General features: G+C 43.7%; 1 protein-coding gene across 1 annotated transcript; it reads right to left on the bottom strand.

Moving 5' to 3' along the window:
- Positions 1-80: 80 nt before the first annotated feature.
- Positions 81-19,363, bottom strand: LOC105901422 (stromal interaction molecule 1). The gene is made up of 9 exons (XM_031572841.1): positions 19,279-19,363; positions 18,567-18,855; positions 13,655-13,832; positions 9,330-9,497; positions 7,263-7,363; positions 6,591-6,823; positions 5,266-5,346; positions 3,971-4,034; positions 81-2,941 (listed from the first exon to the last, which is right to left on the bottom strand). The coding sequence occupies exons 1-9, from the start codon at positions 19,361-19,363 to the stop codon at positions 2,392-2,394; spliced, it is 1,749 nt and encodes a 582-aa protein (XP_031428701.1). The 3' UTR covers positions 81-2,391.
- Between the last annotated feature and the right edge of the window lie 521 nt (positions 19,364-19,884).

Here is a 19,884-nt window from a genome sequence, read left to right as displayed (position 1 = left end):
TATCATGGATCAAGCAGCAGCCCGCAGCCCCCCCCCCCCGATATATTAATGTGTGCAAACAAAGATGAAAAGATGAATCCTTCTTTTAAAACGTTTTATTGCTATCATGCAGGAGTGCCATAAAATTCGTAATACTTGAAGAGTCACAGAAGATGCAAAATCCTTCCTTTTTTCCCCGTACAAATGCACAATCACAAACAGAAGCTGAAAGGGAGATAAGTAGATAAATAACTGCTCACATATTTTTTACTCCCTTGTCCCAGCAGAACAAGTGTTGCAACAGGTTAACATGCATCAACAAATTGCAGTGCATTTTACTGATAACAGATATAGATTGGCACACACCCACACACACACACAGAGACACACACATACGGACACTCACACACACACAGAGCAAAAATCCATTTACAGCTTTTACGTGCAAGAGAGGTACAAATGACGCATCATAAATGACCTACACCACACTGTTATTATAAACTGCTAGATGAAATACAACCATTCACATTTTGATGAAGCACTGTCATCCATACCATCTTCTGCTCCATACTGGGGAGTTTCCATGAAGATGAGAAGGGTCCTGTGCAACACTGCTGTGCTTTCTCAGGAATTTTGGGAGCTAAATTCAGATGTGACTTTTTGAAATGAAATTTTTTAAATTTTTCAAAACAACAAACAAAGAAACTTTTGTCATCTCATGATAACCAAATATAATTTGATAAATCAAGGCACTATGACGGTTTTGGAAGAGCCAATCCAGAATGTTAGGGGGAAAACCCACATGACAAACGCATAGTGCCAACCAGTAAAATACAAGATCAGGCCCTTTTGAAAGTTTCCAAACTGTTGCCATGTAAACATTTTTAGAGTAGTGTGCTTGGGGGTCAGCACCAGAGGATCCGAGTGAGGTGTGGGTCATGGTACCAGGAGTGCCGGAGGCACATTTGTACTGCCATAAAAATATAAAATGGTGTAATTATTGTGGAAAAGATATGAAATTTTCTATATGTTCTTCAAAGCCTCATTACCAAATGTCAGATATTTATGATATATCTGAACTCTAGACACTGAAATCAGCACCAGTGTCTCTCTACACTACATCTTTGGTTTGGCACTTCAGATCTGGACAGATACATTCCAGCCACATATTTTCAGGTCAAATAACTATACGATTCAAGAACAGAAGACAGCCCACTAGGATACAAACAAGCACTTAACAGATATGACCAGTGCTTTTGACATGGACCTACAGGGAATTTTTTCATTATTTGACTTAAATAACTCACTCATATCATGTCTATCTACTACTGACCAAGATGCTTTAAAGTGAGCATGCTGACATTACCTGCATGCATCCAAAGTCAGAGTATGGCCCTAGGAGTCAACTATGTTGTGACAAGAGAACCTTAAATGAACGAAACGAAAAATAAGTTTACTAACACCTTTTAAAAATACATTCTTTTTATAGTTCTGCATATTAACAGGGCTTGATAACTTTTTTTTTTTTTGTCTGAGCGATTTGGTCTCAACAGTAAAAAAAGATCAGTTTAAAAATGTGTTCCGACAACCCCTTAAGGCCTTGTCCATGACTGGGACTCACCACTCTTTTATTGACTGTAGATGTTTTTTGACTGTAGCCGTTTGCCTACAGGGCAGAATACTACAAATTCAGCATTAGCACAAGATATTAAGGAAGGTTATCACATAGACATACACACATATATATATAAATATATATATATATAGCTCAGCCCTTTTCTACCTTCCTAGCAAGGGTCATGGGGTAGCTCAGAGTTGGGTTGTTTATCTACTACCAGGAAGGTGTGACGAAGGTGGCAAAATGGAGCAGAGACGATGAAAACTGAAATATTCTGTTTCTGTGAAAGGGATGTTAACCAAGCAAACACCTAAAAACATTCAAGATTTCAATCAAACGAAGCTAGACATGCAAAACGAAAAGAGATAATAGGACAAGTATTATGTCTGAAAAGGGAGGCGTCCCTTTGAAAGACTGGCACTGTTTCCTGCAGAATAAATAGTGCTTTGCATTATCATATGCAACCCCAACCCAAAAGAGGAAATATTTTGTCATAAACCAAAGACAAAAAGAAACACAATGACATAATTTACTTGCTGGTTGCTCCCAAAAATCCTAGGGAAAAAAAGTACCTTACAAAACCTTCAAAAGGCAACTGTTTGTGCCATCGTTTGTAACCAGTGAGAAAATAAAAATAAAAATTGAATACATATATTTGGACATTTGCTTCAAAGACAGAAAATGATTCTTTACCATCAACAACAACAAAAAAAAGAATAAACAAAAAAAAAAGCGTTGACAGCTATAAAGCAGTCCAGAGTTCCTGTTTTTTTTTGTAAATTATTTTCAGCTTTTTACTTCCTCTGCTTCTTGAAGATCTTTGTGAAGGTGTGTTTCTTCCGGCTGGCAATGGAGTCAGTGTCTTCGCCCGTGGAGTCATCCTCCAGGGGGCTCTTCTTGGCAGACAGCTGGGGGATCCGGCTGTTTACCTTGTACCCGGCCACCCCGGGCAGCCCCGTGGGGGAGGGTGTGTCCGGGTCGGTGGAGTTTGGGCTCAGGGAGCGTGACGACTCAGACATGGAGAGCTGGACGGCCTGGACCGCCTGGGCGCTGTTGATCTCGCCGAGGCTGGCCGACTTCTCAATGCCGTAGATCTTCTTCATGAGGATGGGGCTATCGGGGACAGCCTCCGGATAGACGTCCTGCACGCGGCCGCCTCCGTTGGGGGTGTGGCCGTGCAGTGGCTGGGGTCCGGTCTCATCCACGCGGGATCCGGGGTCGTGCATCAGGGAGGTGGGCTTTGTCATTAGGACCTTGGAGCCACCGTAAGAGGCGGAGAGCCGCAGCTGCTCCCCTGCCTGGGAGATGCAGAGGGACGATTCAGAGTCGGAGCGGTTCAGGTCCCTGTGAAGGAAGCATAAAGAGTAGCTGTGGAGGCCGACATGACAATGAAAAAATTGTTGCTGATTGAATAGCAGCATTCATGACGAACACTTGTTCACAACTGCGATATTACCTTCAAAAGTTCACAGCTAATATAAGCTTTGAAGGTCACAGAGGGAACACCAGTTGAATGCAGATGCCAAATGCAGTTTAGGAATTCACACATATTTAAAATATTATATTGCATGGATGGATCATGAACAATAAATCAACACTGCAAATGTTTTAGGAAGCTCGTGGACCGAATTTCTACAGTTCCCAACAGTATAAATTAAACATAACAAGTATTAGGAGCTGTGGTGGTCCAAGTTAATTTGCATTGCATGCTTGAAATGTTTTGCTTTGTATAAAAAAAAATATAATTAGGCTTCTGAAGTTTAAATTAGTAATGCAGTCAGAGCATGAGGGTGGCGAGGTTGGAAAAAATGATAATGGCAAAAATAAACAAGTATGCATGAACAAAACAAGATATTCAAGAAGAAAAACTGGAAGGGGAATGGGAAATCTTGACATGTATGTTTAAGGGGTTGGGGTAAAATCACTGCAACCCAGATTCCATTAAGGCATGTGCAAAACATGACGTCAGGAGAAAGCCCCACTAGCATGCCAGGCAAGGAGGAGGCGCAAGCCGAGCGGGGGGAGGGGGGGGAGTACCCATGACTGCCGGAGCGGCGTGGGCGCACATGGGGGAAGTCTGGAGAGGTGTCCATGGGCTGGAAATAAGATGAGTGATAGAGAGAGGAATGATGAGGGTTGGAAGAGGAGGAGTAGGAGAGGGAAAAAAGAGGTGCAGCAGCGAGGGAGGAGGACGAGGAGGCGCAGATAATGGAGGGATGCGAGATGGAAGGCAGTGGTGGCAGCTGCCCCGTGGACTCGAATGACCCGAAGGATGCGCTGCGGCACTGGAGGAGTGGGGCCCTAGAGTGGGACTGGGGGTGCGGGCTGCTAGCCTCCCCCTGCGTCCCTGCCAGCAGGCAACCCTCTACCAACCTCTGGGAGCCCATGGCCAGCTGCGGGTCCATGTGGCGTTGGCGCAGTGACATCATACTGGGGGCTGAGGACACAAAACACAGCACGGTAAGTCAGTCAGACTGGGCCTCCACTGGCTTCTGAAGAGATTATACTGTTTTTAAAAAGGTAGGAGATAAAAGGGAGTGAGTCAGGCCAGGTAAGCAAGCAGGAAATTCAGGTGTTGGGGATATCAGAGAGACAGGTGTGACAGGGGCGTGTTGTGGTGCATGAGCGCCTCTGCCTGAAGGACTACGCCTAAACACTAAGAGAAAAAGGGGACACGTGAATATTTCTATTCTATGAACTTCTAATGACGTAACTTGTTCAACTGAGTTAACATTACTGTTATGGTAACCTAATTAACTTTACCAGCCGTATTGAGGATTTTTTTTTCAGCACTGCAAGCCCTACCTATTTAACATGATGGATCTCTACGTTAAAACAATGAACCCTAAATGACATGCTTCCTGGTAAAATGCCTGATGTGGTATGACATCTGAATGGTAGAGAGCTATATATGAAATCTTGAAGTCCTATGCCAAAAGAATCTAGTCTTTTAGCACTATGCCTCTGGAACTATAACCAATGTACAATTCTGGTGGTTTCTGTATGGTTTTTCAAGCATCTGGTTGGGTAAATAGTTTGTCGTGTTACCAAACTGGTTCAACAGTCCGTAACACAGACCATAATATCTGGCCTGCTGCCAACACCTGGTCTTTCCTTGTGCGACTACGATTATTGTGAATAGAAGTATGTATATTAAATGCATGAAAACTAGAGTGAGTCTTAGTTGTGGTGTATGGATGACATAAATGAACAATTTAACTTACTTTTTCAAAGCAGAGGAAATAATAACACTATAAACCTTTAGTGTAACATCTCGGTTCATTTTCTGTACTCCTACAGTGCCCATGCACCCAAATAAGACTAGGCTCTTTAGAGGGGATTAGTCGCGGAGCAGTGAACAAGTGAGTGCTCTGGATGACTGAAAGGTGAAGAGGAGAGGAGGATAGGCCTGGAAGAGGGCAAGCTGTGAGAAGAACTCTGGAGACAGTATGGAGAAGGAGCCTCTTTGAGACGCTCCGCTTTTAGTCCATACACACCCTTCAACCTAAGGTTACATGCTCTGTGCCACGGAGACAGACAGATAGAGAGCGAGCGAGAGAAAGGGGGAGGAAGGCTAGGTGCTACAGGAGAGAAAGGTTTTTTTTTTTTGAAGATGGGGGTTTAGAGGCGTGGGTGTGGGTAAGGATTATCATTAAGGTCAGGCGAACCCGAGTTTTTCCACAGGGACTGGCTGTCCGAGCCGAGGGACCACAAGTCGCTTGCTCGTCGATTCATGACCCAGGCGGCATCTGGATTGGACCAATGGTGCGCAGGACAGAGCCAGTGGCCAACGAGGAGTGAGAAAAAAAGAAGGGGGGGACCAGGGGTCTGGCTGTTATTCAATTTTAATTTGAACCATTTGCACCAGGAGAGTGACTGTCCACTTCACAGAAGTAGGCAGTAAAGTCTGCTGCTCTGTTTTTCTGTCGTTTCCTATGATGTAGGCAAGAAATGTTAATATTTCTGGATAAAAAGCATTTTCTCTACTGACACCTGCCATTATTGGGTGGTAATTTATGTTAAATAAATTAAAGCATTTAGGGTACCCTAGGATAATATCAATTCTTGAGGTAGTTAACCGTAATCATCTCAATGAACAGCTATATCAGTCATATTTCAAAGGCTTCAGCAGATAAATGGTGCCAATATCTAGTAATGAGTAAATGAAAACTAGAAAGAGAAGAGAAGAACACTACACTATGTGGATGATGTTATTAATGATAGGAAAACTACATTAAGACTAAACAGCAGGTTTCTATTCAAAATGTTCAAATTAACCCTTTTTTATTTTGTCAACTTTATACCTATAATATTTTTAACCTTACATTTTCTATTAGGGTTTTTTTTTTATTATTCCAGTTGGGGTATGATAACAAAATTGCATGACCCAAAGGGGAGGGAATGAAAACGTGTTGTTAGCACAGGCCAAACAGGGGATTTTGTTGATGGCCTTGATTGGTAAAATCGTGACTGAAAAGCTGCTAAAAATACTTCTGGACAAAGATTTGGTGTCATTATAAATGTATTTTTATGTGCCATTTCTGAGACATGTTCATAACAGTTCATGAGATTCTCAAAGTCCCTTTTCCATAGAGTGCTATACATCAGTGCTTTAAAACAAACACACACACACACACACACACACACACACACACACACACACACAAACAGTCATTCACTCACCCACTCAGCCATCAGTCCACCCAAATGAAAAGTAAAGTTACCTGTGCCCACAGTGAATAACTCGTACATTATAAAAATTGAGATCTCAGAGCAAGAACAACACTTTTTTGGCAATCAAAAGACAACATAAGAGCTCTCGATCCCTTTCAGCAATGCAGAGACATTTGCTTTTTATTGGTATTCATCTACGTCATCATTTTTGGGGCAAGAGCTCAGAGTGGGCGGGGGGCGCAGTGGGGCCCCTTGCCGTGTCTGTGCGACCCTTTGCTGGGCCGGGCCCTGTGGCCGTCTGACTCGGGTGAGCCCTTACATTGGAGGGTTCCTGGCGTCATGAACTCGTCATCCATGTCGTCCATGTCGTCTGACAGGAGGAAGGGCTGGGGCGTAGCGCGGCCGCCCATGAAGCTGGGGTCTAGGTTGAGAGCCGAGGCCAGGGAGGGCAGGCCCGGGTTGTGGACGATCGTGAAGCCCGTTAGAACCTCGATCTGCTGCCACCGGTGGAGTCGCTCCCTGAGGGCTGCCGTCACCTCGCCCAGGGCTTGTCTGCAGAGGAGTTACGGAACAATCAAGAGAGGGGAGGTATGAGTCATTATAAGATGGAACTAATGGGAAAGAAAAACCAGAATGTACATAAGTACATAAGACGACAAAACTACTGGTGTGCAGTTTACTGATGTCTGGAATGTGACCATATAAACCCGCTTGAATGGCTTTCATTGTGTTCTTGCAAACAGGGCTGGATAAGAACAGGCAATCCACTCAAACGAAACTCAAATATGTAGTTTCTGGATGCTATTTATGTCTAAATGCCGCCCAGCAATGTTCCCGGATTTAAAATATCTTCCTTTTCGGTTGGTGTCTCATCATTTGGGAATCATATTACCAAAATTCAGTTCCCTTTGCCTAAGGGGAAAACAAACACAGAGGAATGCAAGCAAGAGGAAGAAAGTGACCAAAATGTGCTCAGCCTCAAGACACTCACTTGGCTGACAGGATCTTGTGATCCACGTCATCCAGTGAAGAGCTGTGTGCCACATGGAAGGTCCCAAAGATGGTGTTCCTCTTCTTCTTAATTTTCTCAGCCTGAGGAGCAGAGGGAACACAGAACAACAGTCAAGAACAACTCCCATGAAAGAGTTTGGGTGTGTACAACTAAAGTTGTGTTAACCGATTCAGTTCAGTGTGGACCAGTAGTTCAGAATGATTCATGGGAAACATTACATTCAGTCCCCTTGAATCTGGTTTTGACTGCTTTGTTCTGGAATATGTTGGGACAGAGAGTTCAGACAAGCGGCTACAGCTATTGACCCAGATTACCTTTCCAAATATTTCCGTAGCAAAATCTGCATAACAATACAAATGTTCATAATTTAGGTAAAAATGTAGGTATGTTAACAACACATTTACTATTACCAGACAATCCTAGCATATCCCATGATTTATCTAAGATGCATTGTACGAATTCAGCAATTCATGCACTTGCTTTGAAAGGGTGAAAAGCATCTGTGGATTGCATGGAATACAAGAACACTAGAGGCAGGATGCATAGATATAGATGATTAGGTACAGTCACCCATCAATTCTACATTAGGCTGTTAAGCCTGCTTCTGTATGGCATGTACAGAGGCTTTTTATGCATCATTTTAGCAACTAATAACAAGCCACAAGAGTTGCGGTTACTGGGTGCATGATGATGTATTAGTTTGATTAATGAATTAGTGTGTGTTCTAGAAGGCTAATGACAATTCAGAAATTTAGAACATTCACATACTCAAGGTGCATCAGACACCATCAAAATGGCTTTGGACTTCTGTGAAAGCGATAAGTAGTGGTTACTGTAAGTGTAAGACATATATTCCTTAACATCATTTCCTAAAATGTTTACTGCAACTAAACAGAATTATCTGCAATGCAGTTATTGACATAGCAACTGGCAGATGCTCGTGGTATGGCTGTATCAGAAATTCCTTGGTAGGACCTATGGCAAGGGCTACACTATAAAACAAGACAACAAAACGAGTAGGTTAAAGTACAAGATATAAGGTGCTTACGTAATCCTTAAAACTAAACTAATCGACGCAACCAAACAGAATTGTGCCATTTATACACTAAACTACCATAGTAAAACAGATACTGACAGACTGCTTCCACTTCACTAAGAGCTGGTGATGGTATGTCAGAGGTGCTTGGTTAAAACACACAAGAGTGAATGGTTAATTATCTTAAAAACGCACCTTGTCCATATAGCCAATATGCTATAAAGCACATTTAACACTGAAAATATCCCCACTGGCTTTGATGGTTGTCAGTAAGAGCACAGCTTTTATGTAGTGCACTGGGGTGTATATATAGGGCTTGCTTGGTGAGTAATTGAAACTGAGGCACTCTTGGGTGGTATGCATCTTTCCTGAGATTTGGGCCCAATGCTTTAAAAAGTTTGAGATTGCAGACATGTTTGCAACATAATGAGACTAATGCTATTAGCAACCCAAAACATCAAATCAAAAATTTTAATTACTGTGTTTGAGGAAACAGTTATGGAAATACTGCAACTCAGATTTGTATCTAGCAGCAATTTTATCATAAATATCAGTATAAACACTGGCAAGTATGTTCGAGTCCAAACGGGGGATACAATAATTTGAGTAACTGCTGTACACAGATTACTGTTCTGTCTACCTAAAACTTCTTGCTGTGCGACACAGATTTGAATATTCTAAATAATAAACCAGTGTTTTTTGGTATCAATTCATGGCTACTAATTACTAAAAGTAATAATTAGACTTCACACACTTTCTTATACAAGAAAAAGATGGACGAAAGAGTCCAGGACATGCAGTAGTTTCTAGTCTATAATGACTAAGTTTATGCCATCATTTTAATCCAACTCATTTGTGGCACAGTAGTGCATGAGCCATTCTTAAGCTGTAACTGAGTGAGAGGATCTCTCTCTTCCTCCTCCATCTCTTGCTCCCCTGAGCTCTGAAACCCACAGACCCCACACAGAGGTCCCTCAAGTGAGTTCCCACGGATTCGCATGTGCCCTTACCCCTTCTTTGGCCACCAGCAGCTGCTTCTCCGCATTCTGCTTCTTGATGTTGTAGTACTGCACCTCCACCTCGTGCGTCAGCTGCAGCCACTTCTGCAGGGAGTCGGGGGGAGACCAGCTGCTGCGTGACTCCAGCTCCTTCTCTGCCTTCTTCAGAGCCATGCGCACCTGCACCACAGGAAGGAGCAGGTCTTAGGCACATGCAGGACTGATGTGGCATGTGATGTACGGCATGTTTGATGAATGACATATGATACGCTAATGCATGAATAAAAAAAAAAATAAAAAAAATAGTAAACAGTTTTGTTGAGGAGTTATTTTGTCGAATCTCTTCCTAATGGTAAGGTCAATGGAGGTGATAATTCCTGTATTTTGTTGTTGTTTTTCTGAAAATACAATGAGTATTATATGCCTAAGAGAAGTAATGTTTACAGGGCTCAGTGTTCATGAATGTTTTTGGCATAAACAGCATTGGACCAACAAACGACAACTACGCGATCCGATCATCCATATTATTAAATGCGATGTGCTGATATTACACCAGCAATCATATTCATGAAAGTTCCGTGCCCTTCCACTACAGTGAAGACCTTCTAACAAGGATCCCAGGCTTGGAGATGAAGCAGAACTGGGCTGATGTAGGAGGCACTGGAGTGCTCATGATCTCTGCAGCTTGTGAAAGAGGAGCTGTGGCCTTTGTGCGCCCGCAGCTTAATTAGATGCTGCGCTAATGAGCCACCAGGGCCGTCGGTAGAAACTCATAATACATAACTGTGACCCAACTAACAGGCTGCCTAGGCCCACATATCCAGCTTTGGGTGTGGGTGTTAGTGTGTGAGTGCATGAGAAAGTGTGTGTGTGTGTGTGTGTGTGTGTGTGTGTGTGTGAGAGAGAGATAGAAAGACAGAGATAGAGTGAGAGAGGGAGATGAAGAGAGAAAAAAAAAGAGAGAGTAATGGAGACAGACAGAGAAGGTGTTTTCAATATGAAACTTTTAACTGCGCTGTGTGTGAGGTGTGGCTTGGCGCTCATAATAGAGGAAACTAACAACACAGAAAAACAGAAGACCTTCAAACCACATCTGACAGAACTGTTAATAATGCAGAAGAAAAGAGAAAAGTGATCGAGCCGATAGCCTTATCATGTCTAAAAAGTGACACAGGTCTGAGGGGAACCAGAAGAGGAGTCATAAGGGGAATGTGGTGAAACAAGGTAGTTTCTCTAACGGAACACAAAAGAGCACCATGGCAGAAGTCCCAGAACTGCTGACCCAGAGCCTCTCAGGTCAGGTTTGTTGAAAACCACTTTTTGCTTCAGTGAGAAAGAAAAAAAAAAAAACACATCATTCTGTTTCAAGCAGAGGCATCTATATTTGCTTTGCAGACTCTGGTAGGTGTACAGCCCTGCATGGTACCCGTGTCTTATCTATCAATCAATCAATCATCAGTAAATTATGTTTCCATGAGTAAATTGTGTTTCCATAACACTTATGGAAAAAAACATGATTTTTTTTTTAATCAGAGTAAGTCAGGACACTTAAAAAGTGCTGAAGAACAGGACCGTCTTTAAAATCTAGATGTCTTTGTCTTTAAAATGTCTCTAGAAAAACCTATAAAAAATGCATAGCCGTCTTAAAGTTTGAGATTTGTACAAGCGATTAATCAATGAAACGCTATTTCTGCAAAGCCCTGGCGCACGAGCTAAAACCAAGTCCAAAAAATGCATGGGGGAAACAAAAACAACAATAAAAACATGAATTGACTCTGAAACCCGTTTTTGATTCCAAAATGGTAGACTCATAACAAATCGGTCACAAACTGTATATTTGCCATATGTGGTATTTTTGGACCATGCTAATGCCTTTGGATTAGTGCCACACAGTCTGTTGTGGAAGGCATTCAGTTACTTCCAAGGTTTCAGCGTAAGCCAAAGCATATTTTGAGAATATCCAGTTGTGCTTCAACACAAGTAATACCACCACATCCGGGCAGTATTTGGAGATTGAAATCATGGCGGGATGCACCATTTCACCACAGCATTGTATGGAAAAGGAATCTTGGAGGTACCAATGACCCAGCTTGGTGGAGGAGTACAAATGCACTAAGACAAGCCTGGAGATGACTGTCACAGTCTAAGGATCCAGCAGTCAAGAACAATGAAAACAGGGAAGAAGTGTAATTCGTGAGCAACTGTTCAACATGCACAAGGCACATTACAACATAGGGATCGCACTGGGCAGGTACAGAGTGGAAGGGCAGGGTTTGGGTTAGGCGACAGCTGGAAAGCATGGGGTAAGGCTACACTGCCAGTGATGGGGCAGATAGTAACCAGCTTTGTTTGCGAGCAAGAAGAGGAAACTAGACAAACTGCAGCTGCTTCTCAAGTGAAGCAATGACAATGGATGAACTGGAATAATGTTAAGAAAAGGAAGGTCAGCTTAAAAGAACTGTGGGATATGGACGCTAACTGCATTTAATGCATTGTTGCAGCCACTTATGATGACCTCACAACTCCGCCGAACCTCAGTCAGTGGGTGGGTGAAGACATAGGCTGCAAGTTGTGTATGGGCGTTGGCTCATTAAAACATATTCTGTCTGGTTGTAAAACCACACGTGGAGACATAATCCAGTTTTTAAATCATTGCTATGTTCTGTAGAGGATAAACGAGTTGAGGTTAACTCTGACTGGTTAATGAGAGAATTTCTTCTGTGCAAGAGGGGCAGACAAGTGGACACCAGGCATGTACAAAAAGTACTGGTAAATCGGGCAAAGCGCAGGATTGGAGACTGCTGGCTGATGTCGGAAGGCAACTTCAAATTCCACAGTCTTCCACACTGCTATAAAACCAGACATATTGTGTTGTATTTTGAGTGTGAGTGCGATTGAGGAAGCCTTTGAAAGGAGGAAGTTAATGTATGTGGAACTGGTGGCGGAAGCTACGGAACGTGGTTGGCATGCACACACAACCAGATAGGTGCTTTGTAGCTAAATCAACCACATCCCTTCTGTTGGATTTTGGTTTGAGGAACATCACTCAAAGGAGCTTAAAGGAGTTGTCTGAGGTTGCTGAAAAAGCAAGCCAGTGGTTATGACTGAGGCCCTCACAGAAATGTGGGGACATGGGAATGAACCTGTATTATGTGAAGAAGCCTGTTGTTGCAAGATGTTCTGGAAGTTGGCATGCTGGCATACTTTGATATACAATATGGGTATAGGTGAAGAGGCCATGTTTAGAGCCACCTTAATCTATGGATGTAGATGGCATACTTAGAGCCAGCACCAGCAAATGGGCCTAAGTATAGCTAAAGAACACTGGCATTCAGTCATGGCTGTTGTGGGGAAGTCTCTCAGCAATGCTTGACTGCATCCTGAGGTGTATATGTTGTTGTCTGTGGTATCGACATGTGTCCTAACCCATTGTGAGCATGGAGTGGGGTGGGTCTGGGATGCCAGACACCACTGTTGAGCCTTCTGGAGGTGTCCTGGGCCTAATTCAACGAAACACTGACAATGGAAGGTGCCCACTTAACTTGATTAAACTAAAATTACTATAACTAAAATTAGATACACAGGCAGCTAACATTGCAAAACAGCAACGGAAGCAAACATTTGCCTGCCAGCTACAAACCAATGCCTGTATTATACATCTAGATTTCTTACTGTGGGTTTCCCCGCCACCTTGGTCCCATCCCGACATCCAGTGTTTATTAACATTACTGGTCCGTGCTGCACCAGTCAAATGTATGGACCGTGGGGGCGGACCCACTTTAGAGCATTTGTTGTATGAGTTTCATTCAATAGTTCTCTTCGTCCACATGTTTGCCTATCTAATGTTTGAGGGGAGACTCAGGTGTGTGTGCATATGGATGCCTGTCTGTTAGGAGGTGTTCACATGCTTTGCCTTGTTCTGCTTTGGAATGCTGAACCAGAGACTCAGGCCTCAGGAATGCACCTCCTGCTGTGACCTGTGCATGCGGTCTTCCTTTTAATGCCTCTTAACTCTGCTCATCTGAGAGGGAGGACCCAGAGGTCTGCTCCAGTATGAAAAAGATCTCCTGTCCTGATTAGGGATGTAATGGTTTCACATCCCCGGGACGGGAGAGCGGGAATAAACAAAACAAGAGCCTCGTGCAGGAGAACTGAAAGCCAGCTGCATATGAAACACGGCACTTTTTTGAGGTTAAGCTGAGTGGTCTGAGGCTTTGTCTCGGAGGTTATTAAGTGTGTTTTGTGGTAAGTGCTTATCTTCTCATCTCTGGGGGGGGGAGATTGGATTGATATGTGATGAGTTGAGTGGGTGGGTGCAGATGGGGTTGTGGTGGTACCTGGTCCAGCTCCTCCTCAGCGTACTTCTGGCGGCTCAGCTCATTCTCTGTGCCCGCACGCAGGTCCCGCAGTCGGTAGGCCTCCTGCTTTGCCATGTTGATCTCGTCCCGCAGCTTCTGCTCCAGCGTCACCTTCTCCACCTCCACCGTGCGATGCTCCTCCTGAGCGATCTGAAGCCTTTACATGAGAGAGGGGTAAGGAGGGGGGTGGGGGTGGAGAAAGGTACGTAGTGACAGGGAGAGAGAGAGAGAAAGAGATTTTGAAGTAGAGCAGGATATAGGCCTTTACAACAGTCCAGTCTTCTTGGACAAAATGATGGCCAAATCCAATTTATGCTGAAACAGGCAATGTAAATCCATGGCAAACAAATCTCAGAACTAAAATATGAGAAAACTGTAACATCCTAAGTATGCCAAGTGGGAAAGTGCACTTTATTAAAAGCTTAAACACTATCTAAACCATATCAATAACAGCCTTGTTGGCCAATATGACCACAGAACTATAAGCCACGGAAATAACATGATGTCCAGGAGCATTAGCCTACTAGCCGGTGCCACGGCAGTGCCAACCAGACAGCTGTCCCTAGCATTCCTGGCTCCTCTGCCCATGCCAGCTCACAGCCTTCTCCCCCATAGGAGGCCCGCAACACAGGATTGATGAGTCACTCAACCACCCCCCTTCTCATTTGCACGCCTGCTGGAGGTTTCAGATAGCACCGGACAAAGATTGATTCTTGAAGAGGAAGTGCCGTCAGCCATCTTTTTCCTCTTTGGGCACCCGACACAAAAAAGGTTTCAACCGTTTCCTCTATCGTAACTGGAAAAAGTGCAAGGCCCTTGAGCCAATGGGAAGGCTTCACAGAGACAATGAGTCAAGTGACGTGGATTCGTGGCACACGTAAGTGTAGGTGACTAATATACGGACCATAGATGATGTGTCCACATTTCTGTTAAGAACTGTTAGGAAACAGTGGTTAACATCTCCGTAAGTCACGTTAAGGGACAAGGGGGAGAGTACGAGTAAGAGCTACAAGCAAGGAAGCCTTAAATAATCAAACACTAGAGGGAGTCGTGGAGTACATGTTGTGTCTGGTGATACGGGAAAGGGGGTACATCAATAGACGAGCCGGCAGACCAAGCGCAGTCATAGCGAACTGCAGCAGTACACTCTGTGGACAGCGGAAGGCAGTGTGCCATTGTGTGGGAGCTGTGGGCTGTGAGTGGAAAGGAGCAGAGGAAGAGAGGCAGAGTGAAAGACGATATGACCGATGGAAAATGTGCAGAGCCGAAAAGCCCTAGCCGGGCGACCCTGACCTTTGCCATTCAATAGCTACAGCAGACGGGCACCACTCACTCACTCACACAGACACAAGCTTACATGCGTACACACACACACACACACACACACTCACACAGACCCAAGCTTACATGCGTACACACAAACTCACTCACACAGACACAAGCTTACATGCGTACACACACACACTAACATGCGTACACACACTCACTCACACAGACACAAGCTTACATGCGTACACACACACTCACTCACCTCACACACACAAGCTTACATGCGTACACACACACACACACACACACTCACCTCACAGACACAAGCTTACATGCGTACACACACACACTCACTCACCTCACACAGACACAAGCTTACATGCGTACACACACACTGACTCACACAGACCCAAGCTTACATGTGTAGACACACTTAAATACAGATTACAAACTCACGTTACAAACAAAGGACACAAGCACACAAGCCTGGTACATAATCCATATGTCTCAATATTGGGCTATTTACCCGATGATCGACTGTACAACCTCAATTTCAGTTAATACGTTTAGGGTTCAATAAGATTATATGGTTGATTCAGATCACACATCGAATTTTGTGGTAGGGCTCAACAGAACAAGCCTATCTTGCCAAGACATGATGTACTCGGATGGTTTTCTTCCAATACACTCTTTACTGTGCACTCATATTGCCTCTTATAATAATCCTCTACAGAGTGCTGAACCTCAAAGACAACACAGGGCCAAGAGGCTGGCAGACTTGCTTGCTTGAACATTCATAGGTAAGGCCCCATGATTTCCGCGAGGCGGACAGAATTGCGAAATTCAGTTAGTAAAATGTCAATCACAGTGAATGCCACAAAATTTGACATTTTTAAATAATATGATGGGAGAGAAATACATTCGATAGTGTTATAGGCAACATTTTTTGCCCGCACGAGTGACAAAGGCACATTAAATATTTTGTCAAAGACAGCTAGCCAAAGTGAATGAAACAACAACTCTGTAAATGTCATTATATCTACCCCTCACATTTGCTGGTTTTGAAATAAATAAATAAATAAACAAACAGAGTTTGCCACCTTGATGGCGAACTAACGCATCCCTATGCATTGTGACCTGAACAAGAGATACAAACAAGACTAAAACTGGCCATTTGGGTAGTTTCTGAATATTCTTAAATATGCGTTATAGCAATTTATTCATTCTACAAAATTCAATTGAAAATGATAGTCATTTGCAGTCTTTGGGGTTATACTAGCATTGTGAACCTGTATTGCCTAGCCTATTACAAGTCTTTTAACTAGACAGATGAAAATTGTGTGTAAAAGAACAGTAGCCTATGTCCTGAGTAAATTCTTTGATTGGATATATGATTTGATGATGATCAAATTGATGAAACAGAAATCTAGAAAAAATGAAACTGAACACATGGAATCTGGCAAAAAAAAAAAACGGATTTCATAGGGCCCTACATAGAGGAGAGTGTTGGAAGTGAACATGAGAAGTTAAGAGGTGATGCTTAGCACCAGCTATAGTTGTGAAAGGCATGAGGTGAAACCGGGCCTGCCGAGAACACACACACTTCCACCCTGGCCAGCTTCCTCTTGGCGGTAGACCGGGGGGCATAAGCGGGCGTGGCCACTTGATCTCTACACCGGATCTCTGGTAAAGTTCCACACTTACAGCAGCTGGCAACAGGGATCAGCAGGAGCAGATCACACACTGACCTACCCAGGAACAAACCCACACTTTTGCACACGTACATCCACACGTGTACACACACAGACTGCCATACACACACGCACGCACGCACGCACACTAACTTCACCTCAAGAACAAGTACTAGAACATGTAAGATTACATCATGTCCACGGGCAAAATAAAGTAAAAAGCACTTAAATAACTAAAGCTGCTAAACTAATTTCTTACACAATATGGGAGTAAATATAATATATAAATCTATAAAAAACCTGGCAGTTCTATTCTTGCATTGTTAAGTACTGACACTAAAACATAGGACCAGTAAATTCCCTTGCATCACTATTAGTGTCAGTGGTCTGCAGGAGCCCAGGCAAAACACCCACATGAGAAACCGCCTGAAGCAGGATACATGACTAGTCTAGTGGAGAGTTACGTCAAGACACACCCACATGGCAAGGCAGTCCTCCATTGTAGATTTAGAAGCTAAAGTAACACTGCGTAGAGGACATAGTTTAGTCCAATCAGTCACTCAAGAATTCCACGCTGATAGGCTTGGGCCTCCCAAACCATTTGGTATCTGTTTGAGAATGAAGGTGCCATTCATTTGAACAGGTCATGATATGACAACCCAGACTAACTGACTGCTATTCCCCAGGCAAGACAACTTCTCGGGTAATGCATACCAGCGCCTTCCCAAATTCCACTAAAATTAGGCAGTGCTCGTTCTTGTGAAATTAGGCTTTCATCATTCCAACGACAAGGGTAACTGACTTCCGCAAGGCAGAAACAGAAAAGTATCCTCTGTTCACACACGCACAAACACATTGACGCACCCATGGCCACGAGCCAAACACACAGAAACATACAAAGAAGAATGGAAGAGAGAAAGAAAGAGAGAAAGAGAGAGACTAACAAAAAAGAAAGAAGAGCAATAGAGGAAGACCATGGCTCAGCAATTACACTGCAGAGGGAAACCAGATACCTAAGCTTGCCTTTCATCAAACTCTGTTTACACCTGCTTGTCCAGATCAGGGTTTGATAGTCTGCATTAACAAAGACTAATGGTATAAAACCCTCCATTTTTGTCTTTACAGTTCTATTAAATCACATTTTTCTGAACTGCATAGCCTATTCAACTCCTTCCTATTTAGTCTATTTTGCAGTCTTCCTCCACACACACACACACAGACCCACACACACACACACACACACAGACACAGACACACAGACACACACACACCCCACCATGAGAACATTTGCTAGTGTGTGCATAGCTGCTTTTCTTCACACAAAAAGAGTCTCTACCCACATCCTGTTTCAGAATCAAATCCTCCTCAGCGACAGCAAGGACTAAACTGCATGAAGACATTTCCCTTTAAGAAAGACTTTAACTGTTTCACTGATGCTTTAGTGAGGTGTGCAAAGATATCAAAACCAGGACAATGTTTTGGTAACGTCAAGGTCACACAGACTAACACCAACAGTACACTGTGAAAGCCTGTCTTGACAGTCCTTCTGAACATGGCACCGCTATGCAATACCAGCTGACGGCTAATTTCCTACTTACAGAAAAAACAGGCTCCGATAAACAGAGATGGCGCGTGAGTAGAGAGAAGAGGCAATAAATCTACATCACATTAACTACAAACACATCCATTGTGCTGGGTGAGACATTAGGGAGACATTAACAAGTAAACAAAAAAGGTAGCCTATGTACATGTCCATCCCATGAAAGAGCGCATTGTGAACCTGAACACTGGTTGCTATGGGTGTTTTGAATAGCTCAGGGTACGTCTCAGCAGGACAGGCTGCAGGATACAAATGGCTCTGGGTTTTTGCATACTGTTTAAGTCAATAGCATGCGTGTTTGGATAAGGGAGTGTATGACGGTTGCATTTACTTCTGCTGCAGGTCGTGCAGGCTCTGCTCAGCCCTCTGCAGGCCCTCCAGGTCCCCCATCATCTTCTTCATGTGGTCCTTGGAGTAGCGGTTCTGGATAAAGGCGAACCAGCAGCCACCCATGCCTATGACTATGGACACCACCAGCATGAAGTCCTTCAGATGGTTATGTCTGTTCACTGCAGTGGGGGTGGTGGCAGAGAGAGAGAGAGAGAGAAGGGGAGAGAGAGAGGGAGGATAAGAAAGTGTAGCATAAAACTGACAAGATATGCAATATATGCCTTTGTCAACTCCTCAGTAAGCACATAACCTGAGAGCATAACTGGAACCCAGGGAAGCAGAGACAGGCCTTACATTTTCATGAACAGAGCCATTGAGTTCACTCATGTAGAAGAATCCAAACAGACGTAGAAAAAGTAGAACTGTTTTTTTTTTTGCTATACATATTGACTGATGGCTAACTTGGTGTCTTGAACTGTCCGCACAGCATATTAGGCTATACACTACAACAGAAATGTCACTTACTGACACTGTATACCTTTCAAACAACATTTTACTTCAGTGCTAAGGTCAGGCCATTCTATATGCAGTTGTGCAAATGTGGATTTGGGCCAAAAGACCAAGATAAACCTGATTAGCACCGGCTATTTCAGTCCGTCAACTGATGCTAATGAACTGCATGGGGAGAACGACGGGGCATGGAGGGGTCTGACATTTCCAGTGAGGCCCGGGCAGCCGTCCCTCTGCTGTGTCCTCTGGGCAGCTAAGGTGAGGTGTGGGGACTGCTGTAAGAGTCATGGCCCTATTAAGCAAGTCCAAATCACTGGCCAATTTCTTCAGAACTAAACATGCAATGATGGATTTAACAAATAAAAGATGTTATAACTGGCATTTTAAGAATAACTTCAATATGCAGACACACTCTACTGTCAACGAGGTGCCTTTTTTTAGCCTTAGCATTTTACTTCTTGAGGCTTTACAATTGCCTTTGTTGTTCTCGACTGGGAAATAGAGAGCTGTTATTGCTGCAGCAGCCTTAACTAGCAGCAGTGCATTCCTGCTGAATATGAAGCGCAGTGCTAGACTCATGCCGGCACCTCCAGAGCCATGCAAGGCTTCTGAAAGCGAGAGGAACACTTCTATATAAGGTTCCAAACCTGCTGAAACCAAGTGAGAAATAAGGGGGTGGGGTAGGTAGGGGAGACTACAGAAGAGCACAAAGGGGGGAAAAAGCTGGGTCAGATCAGGTCTAGGACTAGCAGACAGTGTCTACGTTGGCATGGTCTCAAAGCTTCACTCACAGACAACTTAGCAGTGAT

The sequence above is a fragment of the Clupea harengus genome, chromosome 9, assembly GCF_900700415.2.
Source record: "Clupea harengus chromosome 9, Ch_v2.0.2, whole genome shotgun sequence".
In the NCBI taxonomy this organism is placed as follows: domain Eukaryota; kingdom Metazoa; phylum Chordata; class Actinopteri; order Clupeiformes; family Clupeidae; genus Clupea; species Clupea harengus.
This window is presented reverse-complemented; position numbering and strand designations above follow the sequence as displayed.

Bases quoted from the DNA above. Each gene is read 5' to 3' on its own strand.
- LOC105901422 (XM_031572841.1), bottom strand. From the start codon at position 19,363: ATGACTCTTACAGCAGTCCCCACACCTCACCTTAGCTGCCCAGAGGAC. The intron at 7,364-9,329 runs GTAAGGGCACAT...TCTGCTCCTCAG, and splicing joins TGCTGGTGGCCAAAGAAGGG to GCTGAGAAAATTAAGAAGAA. The intron at 2,942-3,970 runs GTTGGTAGAGGG...CTTCCTTCACAG, and splicing joins CTGGCCATGGGCTCCCAGAG to GGACCTGAACCGCTCCGACT.